The sequence below is a fragment of the Octodon degus genome, unplaced genomic scaffold, assembly GCF_000260255.1.
Source record: "Octodon degus isolate 3935 unplaced genomic scaffold, OctDeg1.0 scaffold00010, whole genome shotgun sequence".
NCBI classification, from domain to species: domain Eukaryota; kingdom Metazoa; phylum Chordata; class Mammalia; order Rodentia; family Octodontidae; genus Octodon; species Octodon degus.
This window is the reverse complement of record NW_004524586.1, coordinates 29,306,073-29,323,670: the sequence shown is the minus strand read 5'-3', so window position 1 is coordinate 29,323,670 and position 17,598 is coordinate 29,306,073. Positions and strand designations below refer to the sequence as shown.

The following is a 17,598-nucleotide window of genomic DNA, read 5'->3' as shown; positions in this document are numbered from 1 at the left end:
GTTAATATGGTCTGACCTAATTGTTAAGAGTGTATGTTAAAGAGAGTCTGAAATATCCAAATGGATTTTGTGTATTGATGGATTCATTGCAGTTTTATCTGTAATAAACACTGAAAAACAATGGAATTTTTCATAAATAAGGGAAAATTTGAATAAACTGCAATATGTAGTGGACTGTATTATAGCCATTCAAATGATGTCTATAGATTAGTTTATTTAAACAAGACTAAATGCTTATAATGCAATGTTAGGGAACAAAGAAAGGCTAAAAATGACACATTCAGGGACACATGTGCCTTCCTGACACATCAAAGAGAGGGATATTTTTAAAGCTAGAAGAATATCTACAAGAAGTTATTCCTAGGTGTTCTGATAAGAAATTTCCACCACCCAGCGCAGCACCTCATATATGGCAAAGACTTAAAAAATACCTGTGGAATTTAAGAATATTGGCCACATTTTCTGAAATAGATATGCATTATGTATTTTTACAATAGATGCAATTGTCCCCAAGGCAGAGTGGTATGGACTTCCATATGGTTCCACCCATATTAAACTGACAAAATGCCAAATCATGCATAGGAAAAAGATGGGAAAGAAAAAGTACAAAATATTAATAGCTGTTGTCTCTGGAATAATCCCACAGGTGAATTTTTCCTTCCATATAAAGTTTACTTTTTAACAATAAGTAGGCTTATACAAGTCTACTTATATAAGTAGGCAACTCATGATATTTATAATGTTTATATGTTAGAATGTTAATATGAGGCAGCTCGTGTTTACTCTACAGTATCTTTATGGTAAAAGGTGAGGTTGCCCAACAAACTTTCCTTCAATAATTTACCAATGACAAGTGCCCTGTGTAACCATCTCACATAGGGACCTGTGGAACTTGAGTGTTTCATCAACACAATGACTGCTAGGCCAGCTTGAGCAGAATCATCCTCAAGAAGCCCTCTGGAGTTCCTGTTCCATTACTTCAACACCAGGGCAGAGACTAAGGTTGGGCTACAGTGTGGGGTGGTCCTGTGAGTTGCCTCTACATCTTCATGTTGCTATCAATGTCTCTGCTAGAGAACATGTGAGTCACATTTCATGTATACAAAGGCTAAGTAGGCATACATTGTGAAAATAACCTGTGGACAAATTGCATTGTTTTGTTTTCCTTTGTATTGAGATAGGGTTTCACCATTTAGTTCAGACTGATCTTAAAATCACTATGCGACCCATGCATACCTGAAACTTGCATTGATCATCCTGCCTCAGCCTCCTGAGTGCTGGGATTACAGGTGTGTATCACCATGTCCAGTTAATAAGTTACAGTCTTGATTTGATTTCTTAATCTTCTGTTTTAGTCCTTTTGGGCTACTATAACAAAATACTATAAATTGGGTGGTTTACAAGCAAGAAATTTATTTCTCACAGTTCTGAAGGCTGGAAAGTCAATGATCCAGGTTCTGAGAGATTCAATGTCTGATAAGGGCCTACTTCCTATCTCATAGATGGGGTCTTTTTACTGTGTCCTCATGTGGTGAAAGAATGAAGGGTCTCTTTTACAAAGGCACTAAGCCATTCATCAAGGCTCTACTCTAATCACCTCCTATCCATCATCTGAGTGATAAGGATCTCAACATACAAATTTAAGGATGAAAGCCATCCATACCATACTATCTGCATTCCCAAGACAGTCCTCACACTTGAATAACATGTCAACACTTATTAAATGAAAAATCAGTTCTTTCAGATCCTCAAGTACATCTCTGTTATGGGATGAACTGTGTCCCCTCAAATTCATAAGTTGAAGCCCTAAATCCTACAGGACCTCATAATGTGACTGTATTTGGAGAAAAGGTTTTTAAAGAATTGACTAAATCAGGCCCTTACAGTGGGTCCCAGGTCAATCCAGTGTCCTTATAAGAAAAGGATTTTGAATATACAGAGCCACTAAGGATTTTTTTAATTTTATGTATTTGGTACAGGGTCTTACTATGCAGCTCGGACTCATAGTGATGCTCCTGTTTTCAGCCTCCCCAGCACTGGGATTACGGGTGTATGCCACCAAGCTTGGACTCGGTGGCATGGTCAGCTCAGTGTGCCTGTAGGTGGGGCCAGCATGGCATGTGGTGCCAGGGACCCCTAAGGATTTTAAATACAAGAAAAAAGGCCTTGTGAAGATAAGGCAAGAAGACAGCTATCTGTAAGCCAAGGACAAAGGCCTTAACAGAAAACAATCCAGCTGATAGCCTGGTGTTGGATTTCTAGCCCACAACTGTGAGGACACTTCTGTTGTTTAAGCCACACACTGTGGTATTTTGCTTGATGGTTGCTATCCTGAGCAAGCCAATGTTCACGTGCCTGTTTGAGAATCCTAAGACACTAAAAGCATTCAATGACAGTGATTTACCAATGGAAAACTGTTGCTAAAAGGGCACACTCTCCTAACAACTGTTAGAATGATAAAGAATATCACACAAATGAAAACAAAACTGTAAACCAGTTACTAGAGGCTCTATTTCCAAGTTGGAGGTAGCTCTGTTCTGACATTTGGTTAAAAGGAAAATTATTATGCTCCCAGTTGGTCAAGGTGCCTATTCCTCAACTGGCATTTGGTGTGACAGAGTCAACTTTTGCCAGGGAGGGGCTTCTGGCTCAAGGGAGACTTTTGTATCTCTGATTCACCTTCAGGCTCTATACAGATAGTCTGATACTCTGAACCATGAGGGACCACCTTGAAAAAACAGGAAGTCACCTTCCCCAAGCGGTTCCTGCCCAGATTCTAAAGCACAGATGACATTTTGACAGGAAGGAGGCTGGGAATCCTGCTCATCTCTCTAACTGAGCCCTGATCTCTCAAGCCATGAGGCAGACACAGGCTGCAACTGAAATGATCTTCTATCCAGAGCCAGAAGAAAGCCTATTTTGAAAACACAGTAGGTGTAGTTTAAAAAAGGTCCTCATCCTTCTAAGTAAGGAAGTTGCAGCTGGTGTTTTGACAGTGTTCAGACTGTGGGTGTGTAAGCATTTTACAATGTCTATTTGTAAATGTCTTTCATTGTATTTATAGCTCCTTTACAACAATGCTAATGAATTTCAGTTCTGAAAATACCAGAATTTCTGGAATCCACTGAAGCACATGTCTGGAGTGGCTGTCGCCCAATGAGGATGCAGCCCTCAATGGTCCTCATTCTTCCCCACTCTGCCCAACACAAGGGTACCATTTTGGCAAAAAAGGGGGTGTTTCTTCCTTGAAAAAAGAGGAAAAAGCCTAACCTTCTGTCATTCATCAGCTTCTGCAGTGTTTTTATCTGGTGAGTTTCTATGCCTGCAGCTGTTAAAGGAGAACATAGGAGAAGGCCAGCAATATACAACACTAGCTATTCAAAGATAACAGAACAAGGTTGCCCTGGCTCACTTCTGATTTTGAGATTAAAATACTATTTTCATGCATTTTTCTTAGCAGTTTTAGACCCTTAAAGCATGTGACTCAGAAAGGCAATTAGCAGCTAAGTCTCCTTGTTTTACTGCTGTACTGCGCAGAAAGCTAAATTACAAAGGCATGGAGCAGTCCAAGGACTGAACCTAACATCCCATGGAAATAATAACAGCAGCTACTGTTGCTATAAACCTACCATGGGTCAGGCACTAGAATAGCATTCTGCACAAATCAGCATCCCATCCTTAAAATCATCCCTGGAGATAATCCACTATGCCCTAAGACCCTTCAGTGGTGTGCTTGCTACCCCTAATGCAAGGAATGCTGTCATTGAGCAGCCTACACCTTGTAGCACAAAAGTCTTCGCCACTGCAATCCAGCATAGGACAACTCAGATGGGCCGTTTCAGCACCAAAGCTGAATTTAGCAGATGTTTTTTGAGCCAGTATCACAACTTGACTTCTCCCTCTGCCTGATTCTGCTTCCTTCTTCCTTCCATGAATATGGACCCCTGAAAGCGTGCTATACTTTCACATGCTGCTGGCTCAGACTTTGCTTCCTGGGGAACCTATACTGTGACATTTTGCCTTTCACTATGTAGGGAAGGAAACTAAAGCTAAGTGAAGTCACTTGCTAATAACAGATCACAAAAGTAATAAAGTGGCAGGATCTAGATTTGAACTAACTGCAGAGTCAAAATTCTCAAGCACTTGAAGATATTTTATTATTCAGCCTCTGGGTCTTGCAGGCTGGGGATCCAGACACAGGAACCATGAGTCATCAAGGATGCCAGGCAACCTGTGTCACCCTAGCTCACGGCCAGGTAGGTAAGTCACCTACTCCCCTCATTAAAAAGTACTACCAATAAACAAAAAATATATACATCCAGAGGGGCTTGCTCTTCCCACTTAGACTTGAGGCCAAGAAAGGACTCTCACGGAGATGAGAACGTGAACAATGCACAGCATGCAACCCTTGAGAACATAAACTCAGCCGGTAGCACTGCCCAATTTAGCCCAACTGCCTTGGGACAGTTAAGCCAAGACATGTGGCATGGAAAAGGTGTTGAAGTGCACAGAAAGCCAGGCAAGCAGCCAAACAAGTAAGTTCACAGTAGCACAAACAAGAACAATCAAAAAATAAAAGCACCAGAAGCCCACAATCCTTCAGGAAGGAAGTGGGGATAAATGCGGAGAATGAGCAGCCCCACCAACTGAACAAGATTCCAAGTCCCTATGATGGGCCCTCCAACCCTCAAGAGGAGATACTGCTATCACGTAAAACATTTGGGCTTTAACTGCCTAAAAACTTTTCGGGGGAGGGGGGAAGTTGAGAAGAAAAGGAAGGAAAAGAGACAGAAAAGCTCCACTGCTTATGTGTAGACAAACGCTGAGGCTGATCTGTGCCCTCTATTTCTCACTGCTTCGCATTCCACCCAGGAGCTGTCAACTCACATGGATGGTGGCAAATATCAAATGTCACACTGCAGAGAAACCATCTAAATAACCCTGTCTTCCTTCTTTCTCCAACTGAGCAACCTTACTCTGTACGCGCTTCTAATGTAAAACCACAAGGCCTCAGTCTTACCTCTGAGGTCTCAGTCCAGGGACGCAGCTGAGGCTGCAGGGCCAATACAGAGTCCTCATCGCTGCTCTCTCTGACTGCCCATTCCAACACCTCAGACCTTAGTTCTGACTATGAAAGCTAGGTCCAGCCCTGATCTCGTTACTGGCAAGGGTCCTGTGCTCACAGGTGGGAAGGAAGTGCCCAGGGTCACAGTGCTGATTGGTGGCAGAGCTGGAACTAGATGGAAGATTCCTGATGCCCAGTCCAATCTCTTCCCAGCACAGTTGAGAAGGCAATAATAAAAACAAACGTCTACCTGCATGTTTTATGCTCTAAGAGGTTTTTTTTTCTTTGCAGTTAACAACTACAAGAGAGGTTGGCCCATGTGTAAAGATAGCAGATGTGCAGCCCTTCAGAAGCCTTCTGCTCTGGGAGGCAAGTGACTGCCCTGGAGGTTATTAGATCTTCCCATCAAGAGAAAACAAAACAGGAGGAGCAGCAACCCTGGTTTTCTTCACTCATCAGCCGGGGGCCTCCTTCCCACTTCCCAGAAATAGAAATCTAAAGGCCCTACTGAGATCTGAGGAGTCCCTACGTAGCCATCTGGTGGCCAAAAGTATCTCAAGCAGTTTTGGATCGCAATTGTGGTCCCATGTAAGTGAGGTGCAACGTAAGCAGAGACAGGGACCCAAGAAGCAGGAACCAGAATGGTTTGCCTGGCCACTTTCCCCTTGCATTGTGTGTCCTTGTCCAGATAAGCAAAAACAAGCTCTGCTATTTATAGACCATGAAGACAGGCTGGAAGTTGATGAGACATTGCTCACTCAATTCTCCCCTACATTTCTGTTCTTTGTGTAGACTACAAGTTCACCTAGAGCAGGCCTCCCTCCGAGGCCCATCCAGGGCATAAGCCCAGAAAGTTCCTGAGGCAGACAGACAATGCTACTCCCCAACCTCATTTGCAATCCTCCAGCTTGGCATTTCAAAGAGGCACAAGGGGTTTAAAGATGCTGAGCCCAACTCCTGAGCAGTATTTGCAGGAGGGAGAACTCATCACCATGCAACTCTGAGAAGAGTATGTGTGGTACCACTTGGAGGTACAACATTTAAAGACATGGCCCATGTGTAAAAGCACAACAGAAATCAAACAGTATTATGCACATAAAAGGTGTTAATGCTTCTAGTGTTTCATGGCCTCATTCTGTCCATTGGTGGCAGGAAAACCATCGTGGCTCAGTCAGGACTAAACCCTATCACTACTGTTGGTTCTTGCAGCAGAAAATTTCATTCTTTGTATGGGTAGAAGACAGGAGATTATACATACAACTGAAATTCAGACAGCCTTACAAATCGACAATGTGCTTCTTCCCATACTTTCAGGGATTCCTGCGCTATGTAACTTGACACCCCTCCCTCAGTTCCCAGCTTTTTCTGAGTCCTGACTCCCTTGCTGTTTCTAAGGGAGGGTGCCCACACGTCCACCCTGAGGAGGCCTCCTGATGTGCCATCCGAGGATGCCCATATTTCAGCATCCCCTGGGTTCTGCAGCATGATCTACTTGCTGCTACATGGGAAGCCCCCTTCCATCAAAGTCACCCATTAAGCTCCTTCAAGGGAAGAAAAAAGGCACACACAAATGTGGCGAGGTCTCTCACGTGGTGAGGCCATGAGGTAGGACCCAAAGTGTACCGATTTGTTTAAACTTTCCACACCTAAGCAGATAGCCTCACTGTATCATTCTATAGAGAAAGAGAGTCCAGGAGGCATGCACCTTGCCTAAGGTCAAAGGGGATGGAAGAAGAGGAGTAAAGTTTCCACCCTGGTGTGTTTAGCTCCAAAGCCCAAGAAGGCAATTGAGCAGGCAGTAACTGCATGTGGCCTAATCCCTGGAGTTCACTAATACCTAGGAGGGGAAGTGGCCAAATGTAGTCTTATGAAGAATATCTGAAACAAATCACACACACACACACACACACACACACACACACACAGCCTCTCACCACTGAATCTATCGCTAGCACTCACTTTCCAACTTTTTTTCACAGCCAGTTTCTCATGTGTCTACACGTGCTGGGCACCTGCCTGCTCTCTCAACTCCCCCTACCTCACGTTATTCTGGTGCACACCTGGGCATGAGAACCACTGCTGTGTCACTGTCCACACTCCTTTCTTATGGCTGTCATGACATCACTCTGCTCTTGTCCTTTTTAATAGCTGCCAGACCTCCCTCTGCTCTATAAATACTAATTCTCCCTGTAGTCATCCCTCCTCCTCCTCTTCCCATAATCTCCCTGAGTGATCACATCGATTCCAGGTTTTTAACTACCATGTTAAGAGCCAATGATTCCCACCTCTGTAATTTCTAGCTGAACTCTCCAAAGACACATCTTCATCCTGATTTGTAGAAAAGGGAAACATTCCAAAAATCATACAAGTATCAGTAGAAATTGCTGCAAAGAAATGCAGAACACCTGAGGAATCCAAATGGCCTACGGCATCCAAGAAGACATCTCATTTGCCAATTCAGAGAATATTTGCATAGACTCAATCACTGATTTTCTCTTCCATTTATTTATTTATTTTGTGTATTTAGTACAGGGTCTATAGGGTCTCACTACACAGATCAGACTCATAGTGATCCTTGTTTTTCAGCCTCCCAAGCGCTGGGATTACAGGCATGTGCTCCACCTCCCGTTTCATTCACTGTCTCTGCATGCCCCGGGTGCGAGGCTGGCATGGCAGGCCTGGGATCAAACCCCAGGCCCCTGCATCTAACTAAGCAGGCACTTTAATCTACTGAGCTATCTGGCTTCTCTTCCTTTTTAAAAGAGGAATTGACTAGTTAGTTTATATCTAAGAAGAAAAATGGGTCTTTTAAAATGCTTTCTTTTGGTGGGTATGGAGGCTACACATCTAGCAATCCATACTTGGAAGCTTATTCCTGCTAAATTGTAATCTCACTTGCATAAACAGCTAGGATGCCTTGGTCAATCTAAAGAAAAAATTACGATCCCCGGCCTGCTGTGCCGGCCCGGCCCCCGGGGGGTGCATTGAGATGGCAATTGAGACTGGGCATGGTGGCATGTGCCTGTAATCCCACCACTTGCGAGGCTGTAAACAGGAGAATCACTACAAGTCCCATCTAGTAGTGAGACTCTGAATACCATGTAGACCCTTCCCTAAAATATAGAAAAAAAAAAAACAAGAAAGAAAGAAAAAATTAACTTCATACCGGTAAATTGATCTCCAGAGGGGCATGTGTCCTTCCCTAAGTGCTGAGCTGATGTTCCTCACATAAATGTTTACTTAATCTGCACCTCAATCAAAAATGTGAGACCTCATCAGTCACATGTTCCTTTGTTTCCCTAAAATCTAAGGTTCCTGCATCATTAGAAGTGGGTGGGGGATGCAAGTCCACTATCAGCCCAGCCATTGCTACATTTCTCTCAACATAACTTCTAGTTCTCATAGGAAAGGTACATGGTGTGTTTAACATTTAAAGCAATAGGTCATCTTCAGGTAGTACTGGTATGGGTACGAGGCCTCACATCCTTGTGTCCACCACTCAACTATTCCTCTTCTACAATTACTTCTCCAGCAATGTTTCCACATCCAGAGTAAATGCAGTGTCCTGTGAGAGTTTTGGCAACCAACTCCCCACATCCAGAACCTCCTCACTGAACTGCCCACATCTAACCCTGACACTCTCAGACACTCAAGTGATGGCTATCAGCTCAATTCCTGACCTCACCTTCTCCTTTAAGGTACACACCACCATGTGCTATCAAACTGTTAAGCTCATTTTACAAGGAACTGTCATTAACTCAAAAACATACTGACATGTGGCTAAAGGACACTCTAACTTGAACAGCAGTGGCTTTCTCCCTCTTCAGCTCTTGCCATCATCCTGAGCCTATCTATGACAGCCACACAGGTGACCATCCCCAGTCCCTATAGCCCTTAGGACTTGGATCACTCACATTCTGTTGTCCACATCTGTGCTCCCCAAATGTGGCTAGGCCCCTCTTCAGGAAACCCCACATCTGAGGTTGAACACGCCATTCTCACCTTCTGCCCATTAGCTTCTGGACTTTCTTCAGGCCAGCAACTCGTTCCACTCCAACCTTGTTCACTTTTACTTTCTCCTCATGCCTTCCATGTGTACTTCCTTCCTCTTTATGCTAGATCCCCATCATGCGTGTCAAATACCAGTCCCTCCTAGTCACCTGTCACCTCCAATCAGAGCATATGAGCTTGCAGCAGACACCAGACAATGCTCCTTCCCAACTCCAAGGAAGGTGCTTTTCCTGTTTTCCCATTCTTTGGGAAGAAAAATCAAAATGATTATGACATGGGCTAAGTTCACTGTCTGATTTGGCCCAGCTACCATGCTTCTAATTCTTTCCCTATTGGATTCATTTTCTCTTTTTTATTAGTTGGTATAGGGTCTCACTACCCAGCTTGGACTTACAATGATTCTCCAGTTTTCAGCCTCCCCAGAGCTGGGATTATAGGCCTGCACCACCACACCCATCCAGATAGCTGGCTCAACACACCTGGGGGCGGGGCCAGTGTGGCATGTGGTGCCAGGGATCAAACGCAGGTCCCTGCACTTGCCTAAGCAGGCGCTTAGTCCACTGAGCTAACTCACTGGCCCTAGGGTTTATTTTCTTTTGAGGGCACTTTCCTGCTCTGCCTCAAGGGATTCTGGCTTGCCATCTTTCAATGCAGGCAATTATGAGAGCCGCTATCAACATGCTTTCTACTGTTTCACTGGTTTTCCTTTTTGGCCCTTTTCCCAATTTTCAGAACCTCTTCTCAAAGAGGATTCTGAACCCATTAAGTCAATAATGCATACAGTTAAGCATAATTCATGTGTGCACCCATACAGATAGAGTTAGGTATGGGCACCTAATTGAAATACATTTATTTTCAAATATAAGAACAGGTCAATAGGCTTTGTATTTATGAGCCTCCATATGCTCAATGTAAAAAGAGAGCCAGACAGAACCCTCTTTTCACCCCAAGCACCTTACTTACGTGTTAGGTGAGGCAAGCTGAGTAGAGCAGGCTTTTGTCTACATGAAGTAATAATTGAGGTAGTTCCCAGGCTCAAACTATAACAAAGGAGGCACATACAGCTTGGTGCAATGGTAACAAAACTATGGCATGAGTGCCACAGTGGGCACACAGGGCTCTGCTAGCATCAAGCCAAGTTGCCCCAGCACTGCCCCAGCAGCCAAGCATCAAATAACAGTGCAGACAGGGCAGTGTTGGTACTTTGCAATCAATAAGTAGATTTGAGTTGCAGTTTGGGCATTCGATCTCAAAAAGATGTAGCATCACTGGTTTAGCAGGATCTTCTAGGATTATTGAATTTTAAAATCAACCCTGGTATTAACTTTTTAAAAAAGTCTTTGGTCCTGTCAAATATTTGTATTCAAATATTTTCCAGAAATTGGAAGAATATTCTTAGTAGTGGTCAAGGATATAAACACGTGAGGAAGAGAGCAATCACTGTAAGGTCGTTGATGTGTTTCTACCTGGTCAGATTAGACACAAATTGCTTGCTGGGGTCCCTCTACTCTTTCCAGATACAATTCCTGAAAAGTGAACTGGACAACCTGAGCCTCATCCTAAGATTCAGAGCAGATCCTCACTCACACACACACACACACACACACACACACACACACACACACACACAGTAAGCCCTGGCACATTTTTGTTAAGTGAATATATCCAAAAAGGGCTATATGCTTTTCCTAAACTCAAATATTCCTTTCCACTCAGAGATGCAAGTTCCTGTTCAAAGATAAAGAGATCAGTCTTTCCTGAAAGCACCACATTGCTGGTGAGAACAGCATGAACTGAAATTTAGTAGTTAGAGCTTTGACACCTAGTTCTGAACAGGAGATGTCAATGATGACCTTGTGTCCCTTTGCTCAACCATCTGTCCATCTGTCTATCCACCCATCTAGTCGTGTAAATCCTGGTGAAGTTGTGGATTCACACAGCACACTGTAGCCTTTCTCTGGAGGAACACTGACACAAAACTGTAAATTAAGTGAACATTCCCATCCCAACTAATCTGGTAGAACAAAATGAGTTCATAAACCAATCTACGCATCGGTCCAATGCAACTGTTTAGTACTTAAACAATAAGCCTTTCTTTGATCTTTAGCTTGTTTTTTGTATGTTGAAATCTATGCCACATTAGGTTACTTAAAATGTAAACATACATGCTAAAAAGCTTGTATAGGGACTGGGAATGATGACAGAAGAGACAAAATGGAATATAAGAAGTGACACTCCCACCCATCGCTCCGCCTTTAAGGAACTATGGTATCCACTAAGTGTTTGTTAAATGAACCACTACCATATGCTCACCATCATAAGGCATGTGGGGATGACAAAACACACTCTTGATCTGCTTTAAATCTGGTTAAGGAGCCTGGGGGTGTGTGTATCCCAAGTGGTATAACATGGGGCCTGACGCTAAGCTAAACCCAGGATGTCAGGCACTGAAGACAGCAATCATGAGTGAGAAGCGAAAGCTTCCAGAGGAGCACACTGAGCGGGTGTAGAAATCTGGGAGCATGAGTGGGTGTCCTAAAGGAAGTCAGGAAAGAAGGTGAAAGCACTGCCACCAACCTGGGAGAATCTAGACCTTCATTTTTTCAGCATGGACACCACCAGCAGCAGCACTGGGGAGCTTAATAGAAATGCAAATTCCCAGGCCTAGCCTAGAACTACTGAGTTAGCAACTATGGGTGTGGGGCCCAGCAATTTGCTTTGAACAGGTCTCCAGGTGATTGTGAGAGCTGCCCAAGTCAGAACCATTGAGTCAGAGCAAACCCTGCTCTCCCTTCATCTGGTAGAGCAGTGACCCCAGGCCTTTCCTCCTTCCTCCTTCCCCTCTGTAAGCTTTTGTGTTGGGGGCTGGATAGCTCCAGGGAGAGTGGGGGTAGGGGCTGGCTACCCTCTCCCAGTCTGCTCAGATGACACAATGTTCAGAAGTTGCATTTCCCACTGGTCTCTGTACAAAGCCCCCTAGTGTATCTTCCTCAGTGGCCCATAATCCTAACTGACACTTGGCTTTTAGGAGAACGAAGCTCACAAGATCTAGACAGAGACAGGAAGCAAATGGGACCTCTGTGGCCCACAAGTTTGGCCAGGATGACAGCTTTCCCTTCGCTTACAAGACTGCACCTGTCCCATAACCAGAGTTCTGAGAGTAACTCTAGAAGGCAAAGAAGAAGTAATCAGAATTCTACTTCTCTTTCAAATCAGATCATTAAAAAGAGCAGCAGGAGTATTTTGGAAATTGTTAATGAGTTCATTGAAATGTGCATAGCCCCTAAAGAGTAACAGAGTTTGACAGCACATACTCTTGCTGTTATTCTCACCAGCTATAAAGCTATGCATAATCTTTCCTGCTCCATAGCTTCTGTTTGCACAGCTCATATTCTGTTCAGAAGCACTCAGGTGTATAAAACCATTTTCTTCTGATATGCTAGCTTCTGGACCGACTACACTAGTGATGTGGCCCTTGCTCCAGTCATTGGGGCTGTCATGTGGCCTCATGACATGTATGCACAAAGCTTTATACTCTGAGTTATAGAAAGCGGTGTGACACACAGGGGTCTGGCCAACTGAGTAGGAGCCAACATTCTATTCACTTCCCCAAGAGTTGCTGTTTGTAGGTAGTTGTTGGATTAGATCTTAGTAGATAACCTATAGAGTGACATAGGCAAAGCCCCTGCTCCTTAAATGGGTTCATATGCTCCTGAGAGGATTATAGGCTTGGGCTCAGCCCCCACCCAGCCTCCTGCCACATATGTGTGCGTCAATAGTACTGGTTGTGATTCCAACATCTCTCAATCATCCACATCGACCTTCCCTCTGTATCTGGGCATCAGAGTGTATTTGGACATATGTGTATGTGTTAGAGGAACAGTCTGTTGTCATTTTACTAAAACTAAATGAACCACATTACAACACAGATGAACAATGAAGACAACATGCTCAGTGAAATAAGCTTTTCATAAAAAGATAAATTCTGATACACCTTATGCAAGGTGCATAGTCATGAGACAGCAGGTAGAATAGTGGCTGCCAGCATTGTGAGGAGAGGGAGAATGATAGTTGCTATTTAACAGATATGGAGGTGTAGTTTATCAGGGTGAAAGAGAGTTCTGGGAATGGCTGCACAACAATGTGAATGCACTTACTCACCATTGCAGTGTATTTGAAATGGCTAAGGTAGTAAACTATATGTATGTTTTATCCAATTTTTTAAAATGTTAAGTAGACAAGTTCTTGTCTTGTTCAACAGGGAACAATAAAAATGAAAAAATTAAAATGACAATAATAGGCATGTGGCTATATATACATGGGAAATATTCAGGTATATTTCAAGACATGATCTGTATTGTAAAAATTCCCTATGGTGCAGGTACCTATTATGTACCATAAAAATTACAAATGGAGACTGTGAGGCAAGAGAGACAGCGACTTGTCAAGCTTCACACTTGTAGTTTCCACAGTAGTAAAGAGCAAAGGGAACTTGGGGTGTGAGGTGAGGCTCCACAGAGCAGCAGGAGGCAGCTGCAAATGAGCTGGGCTCAGCAGAGGCCAAGAGGACACCGGGGAGATGCAGGTGGGTGTGCCACTCGCACCTGTAGTTTGACAGGCAGCTGGGCTTGCTCTCTCAAGGCCAGGCAAAAGCGCTGCGTGTGAGCAGGGCCCAGGTGCTGATGCTCATCCCTCATCTGCTAATCCTGACACTCGTCCTGCATCCCCAACCTTTCAGCACTTCTGCGCTGGGCAGAAGGGGTTGGCAGCCTCAGACAACCTTGATTCCCCGTTGTCCTCCTCTCTTCTTCCCTTCTGAGGTCTGCAGCACTCGTGTTCCTTTCCTGTCCACCCCATGCCCGCCCCCTTGGCAAGAATACCCCAGTACCTGGTATGTGTCAGTGGGCCCACTGGTCGCTCTGGCCTTCTTGGAGGCAGCGCACCAGGCCGGCTGAGAGAATTGGTCTTAGGTGGCCGAGGCTTTTTTGGCGGAATGGCAGGAACAGAGGGCTTCTGCAAATCCAGTTTTGGCTCTCGCTCTGGTCTTTCTTTAAGTTATTGTTTATCAGAACATGGAGAAAACACATAGATCTAGTATAAGTGACAGTACGTACATGCAGATGGATTATTTTGTGCTTTAGAAAAATCACTGATACCATTTCTAAAAGTAAAGTTGACAGCAAAATAAGCATCACTTATTCTTTATCAAGTTCAAAAAAGTCCCACAAAGCCACACCTCTCTGTTCCCCTCTTTCCATGTGTTTGCTCATGCAGGCCTCTCTGCCTCGAATGCCCTTTCCACCCCTGTCTACCCTGAGCCAGCTCCTACTCACCCTTCAGTGTCTGGCTAAACCATGTCACCATCATGTTCCTGCCTCAACAGCTGAACCCTCCTTCCATGGAAGATTTCTTCCTTCCTCACCTGAGCCCTTTTCCAAACAGGACCTGCTCAGACACTCTGCATACTTGGCACAGCCATAGGTTGCTGGCCTCTGAGAGTAGGGCCTAGGTTCTGCTCATCTCTCTAAGACCCTGCACAGTGGTGGTGCATGGCTGATGCTCAGTAGATGGCTGGTATGTTTGGTAACTGGCCCAAATGCCCTGCTGAGGAGGGAACCAGCCTGGCCCCTTTTGGGTTAGCCTCTGAAAAGGGTCATGAGCATTTCAGGGAACAATCCATTCTCGATTCCCTGTGTATAGTTTGAGCTCAGAAGACAAACTGGGACTTCACATATAGGTAGTTTCCAAAGCTTTTTGAAGTCAGAGTTATTAGGACAAAGTTTAAGCCAGACTTGGTGACCAAACTGGACAGTGTTCAGTGACAACTTCAAGTTTTCTATTTTCAACCAGCCTTGCCCCATGGTTACTGCAAACAGCATATACCTATACAGTTCTTGATGAAAATGGACATTTAGAGACTTACACACTGGAGCACAGATAGGCTGCTGTGTTGATGTGCAAGACAGTACTCAGAACTTGCACATACAGGCTCTGACAACTTTCACTTGTACATACAGGCTCCTGTTGCTTGGGTGGCCAGGCCAACTGGCAAAATCTTTAGAAACCCCACCAGGTATGGCACAAGTATCTTTGTGCTCATCTGTAAAATGTGTCTGTGGGGAAACAGGCTCCAACCAGGAATGCTAAGAACTCATTTTCTGGCACATGGGGGCAAGAAGAAGAGGGAGAAGGAGAAGAGCTTGGGTGAAATGCTAAGCAGGGGAGATGCTTCCTGCTGGGCAACAGGAAAAGGACAAGCACTTCCAGCAGGTTATAGGTTGAATGAGAGACTGGGTATAGGCTGACCTGACAGTGACATCAAGCCTCAAAGCAGGGCTTGCTCTTGGGCCTCCTTACTGCTTCTGAGCAGGGCTTCTGAATCCCTGACTCACTGAGGCACAGAACAAGTTCCCATGGTGTTGAAATTGGAATAACATGGGTATATATTCACTATTAGAAAAAAAAACACCTCAAGGGAGGGAAAAACCAGGGGTATATAGGTACTTGACCAGCCAAGGAAGGAGATGTCCACGTGTCAGCCTGTAAGTTGGTCCACACGGACCAGTGCAGAAAAGTGTCTTCAGCACATAGCTAGTTTAGCAACAAGATACTACTCATATGTCCTTTGTGAGGACAAGGGATGGTGTCTGGTTATTTCATAACATGTGCTTTTTAGCAAAGATCTATCTGTAACCTCAAGGGGCTATTTTTCATTGATCTGTGACACAGTCTTGGCCTTCACAATGGAGTGCTACAACTCAAATTCTACCTGTTCACTGTGAAAGAAAGAGGTATAGGTTCTTAGCAGCTTGTAATGTTGGTAAAACTTGCAGCAGGCTGATATGAAATATGCAATTTCACAATAAACCTTCAAGAAGCCACCAAGGAGCACTTCCAAATAATTATATTCATTAATTCAGCATTTCTCTTCTGATTCAAAATAACTGCTTTTTAAAATGGAATTTTCTCAGCCTCTGTTCCTAATAACAACATGGCACTTTTCCCATAAAAATGTGTGATCAATCAAATCTTAGGCACCAAATAAAATGAGTCCTTACACAGCTTGCAGATTTCTTTGGAAGAGACACTCAGAATGGTAAGAATCAAACACATCTGTAAAATTGACTGTGTGAGATTCAGCCACTTCCCTGCCAATGCCACTCCTGACCACCTTCAGGAGACTCTGAGCATTGGGGTGCTCTTCCTCAGTATTGCCATGCCTTGCTCCCCTAGCCACCAAGGTTCTTCAGCAAGGACATGTATCTGCAACCTTGTTAACCCACCAAATGCCCAGTAGTGATCAAGGAAGAGCACTTTCATCTATATGAAAGGGAATTTTACTAAATCAAGTCTATCTATCGACAGCAATGAGCAAGCACCCTGGGCACTAGGCACAGAGAAGAGGCTAGATGAAAACTGCCAGCTACATTCAGGAACCTTCAGGAACTCAGTGTCTGCCATTTCAGGGTACAGACGAAATGGCAACGGCAGAGACATCACAGAACAGTACCTGTGATGAGTGACTGGTCTGGTTGTCTTTCATTTACTGAGAAACTCACCCTATAAAGTACCCCCTCCTATTTCCTTAGAAATAGGATGTTAATAAGTATTCAAAACAAACCCATAATCATCATATTCTAAGGAAAAAGCGAATTCTATGGGTAATCTACACTAGCACTGGGACAGATAATGTTGGCTCTAATTGTAGAGCTGCCAGTGAAGAATTGATTTCATACCTTTTTCTTCAGTTCTGTTCGGAAGTGTTTCCGGTCTTTCAGGAGGTATCTTTTTAATTTCATGTTTTCTCTCTGTGGTACCTAAAAGGGAAAGGATAACAGTTAACAGAAAATGTTTTCATTTATTAGACATACCAAGGTTTAAATATTTATCAGGTACATCCAAGGCAATACACTTTTTTCCCATCAGCTGAGTGCTGGTATTACCTGGCTAACATGAGTTGCAAGTCATTTCCAGCCTATGTCATTAAGTTTGCTTCCCTACATATACTTATTTTATAAGAAAACCAGTGACATTTTCTGAAATTTAAAATTGCTTTCTTAAGCGTAAAAAACAGTCAAAGGCTATCAGAGTAGAGATGAACAGTGTGTAAAAATAAAGAAGTCACTCAGCAAAATGTACAAATAATGGGTTACTGGATATCATGCTCTAGAAACAAGTGATTTCATGTGGACCTGAATTCAATCTTGTAATAGTTTTAAAATATGGCCTGGAATTGTCTGATACTCTTTCCACTAAAGGTGGGATCCATATCCTTTGCCTGGAATGTGGGCAGGTTTGCAACTGCTTCAACCAATGGCCTAAGAAATACATAATTTCGAAAGCCATGTCATAAAAGGTCATCAAGTTCACTTACTGGAATACTGAAACTTTCTTGTAATAATTCAACTACCCTGTAGAGGCCACATGTAGACACTGTGGCCTACAGCCTGAGTTGGACCAGCCTTCCACGTACCCCACCACAGGGAACGAACAGGGAAGTGAAGCAGCTAGTCCAGCCCAGG

General features: G+C 43.9%; 1 protein-coding gene across 3 annotated transcripts in view; it reads right to left on the bottom strand.

The window, feature by feature from the left end:
• Window positions 1-17,598, bottom strand: part of Sh3kbp1 (SH3 domain containing kinase binding protein 1) — a 342,524-nt gene that overhangs the window by 40,495 nt on the left and 284,431 nt on the right. For all 3 annotated transcript variants that reach the window (XM_023709017.1, XM_004625662.3, XM_004625663.3), the window contains 2 exons: window positions 16,813-16,893; window positions 13,965-14,124 (listed from right to left, as the gene is read on the bottom strand). In XM_023709017.1, coding sequence (XP_023564785.1) covers window positions 13,965-14,124; window positions 16,813-16,893 — 241 coding nt within the window. The remainder of the gene's footprint in view (window positions 1-13,964; window positions 14,125-16,812; window positions 16,894-17,598) is intronic.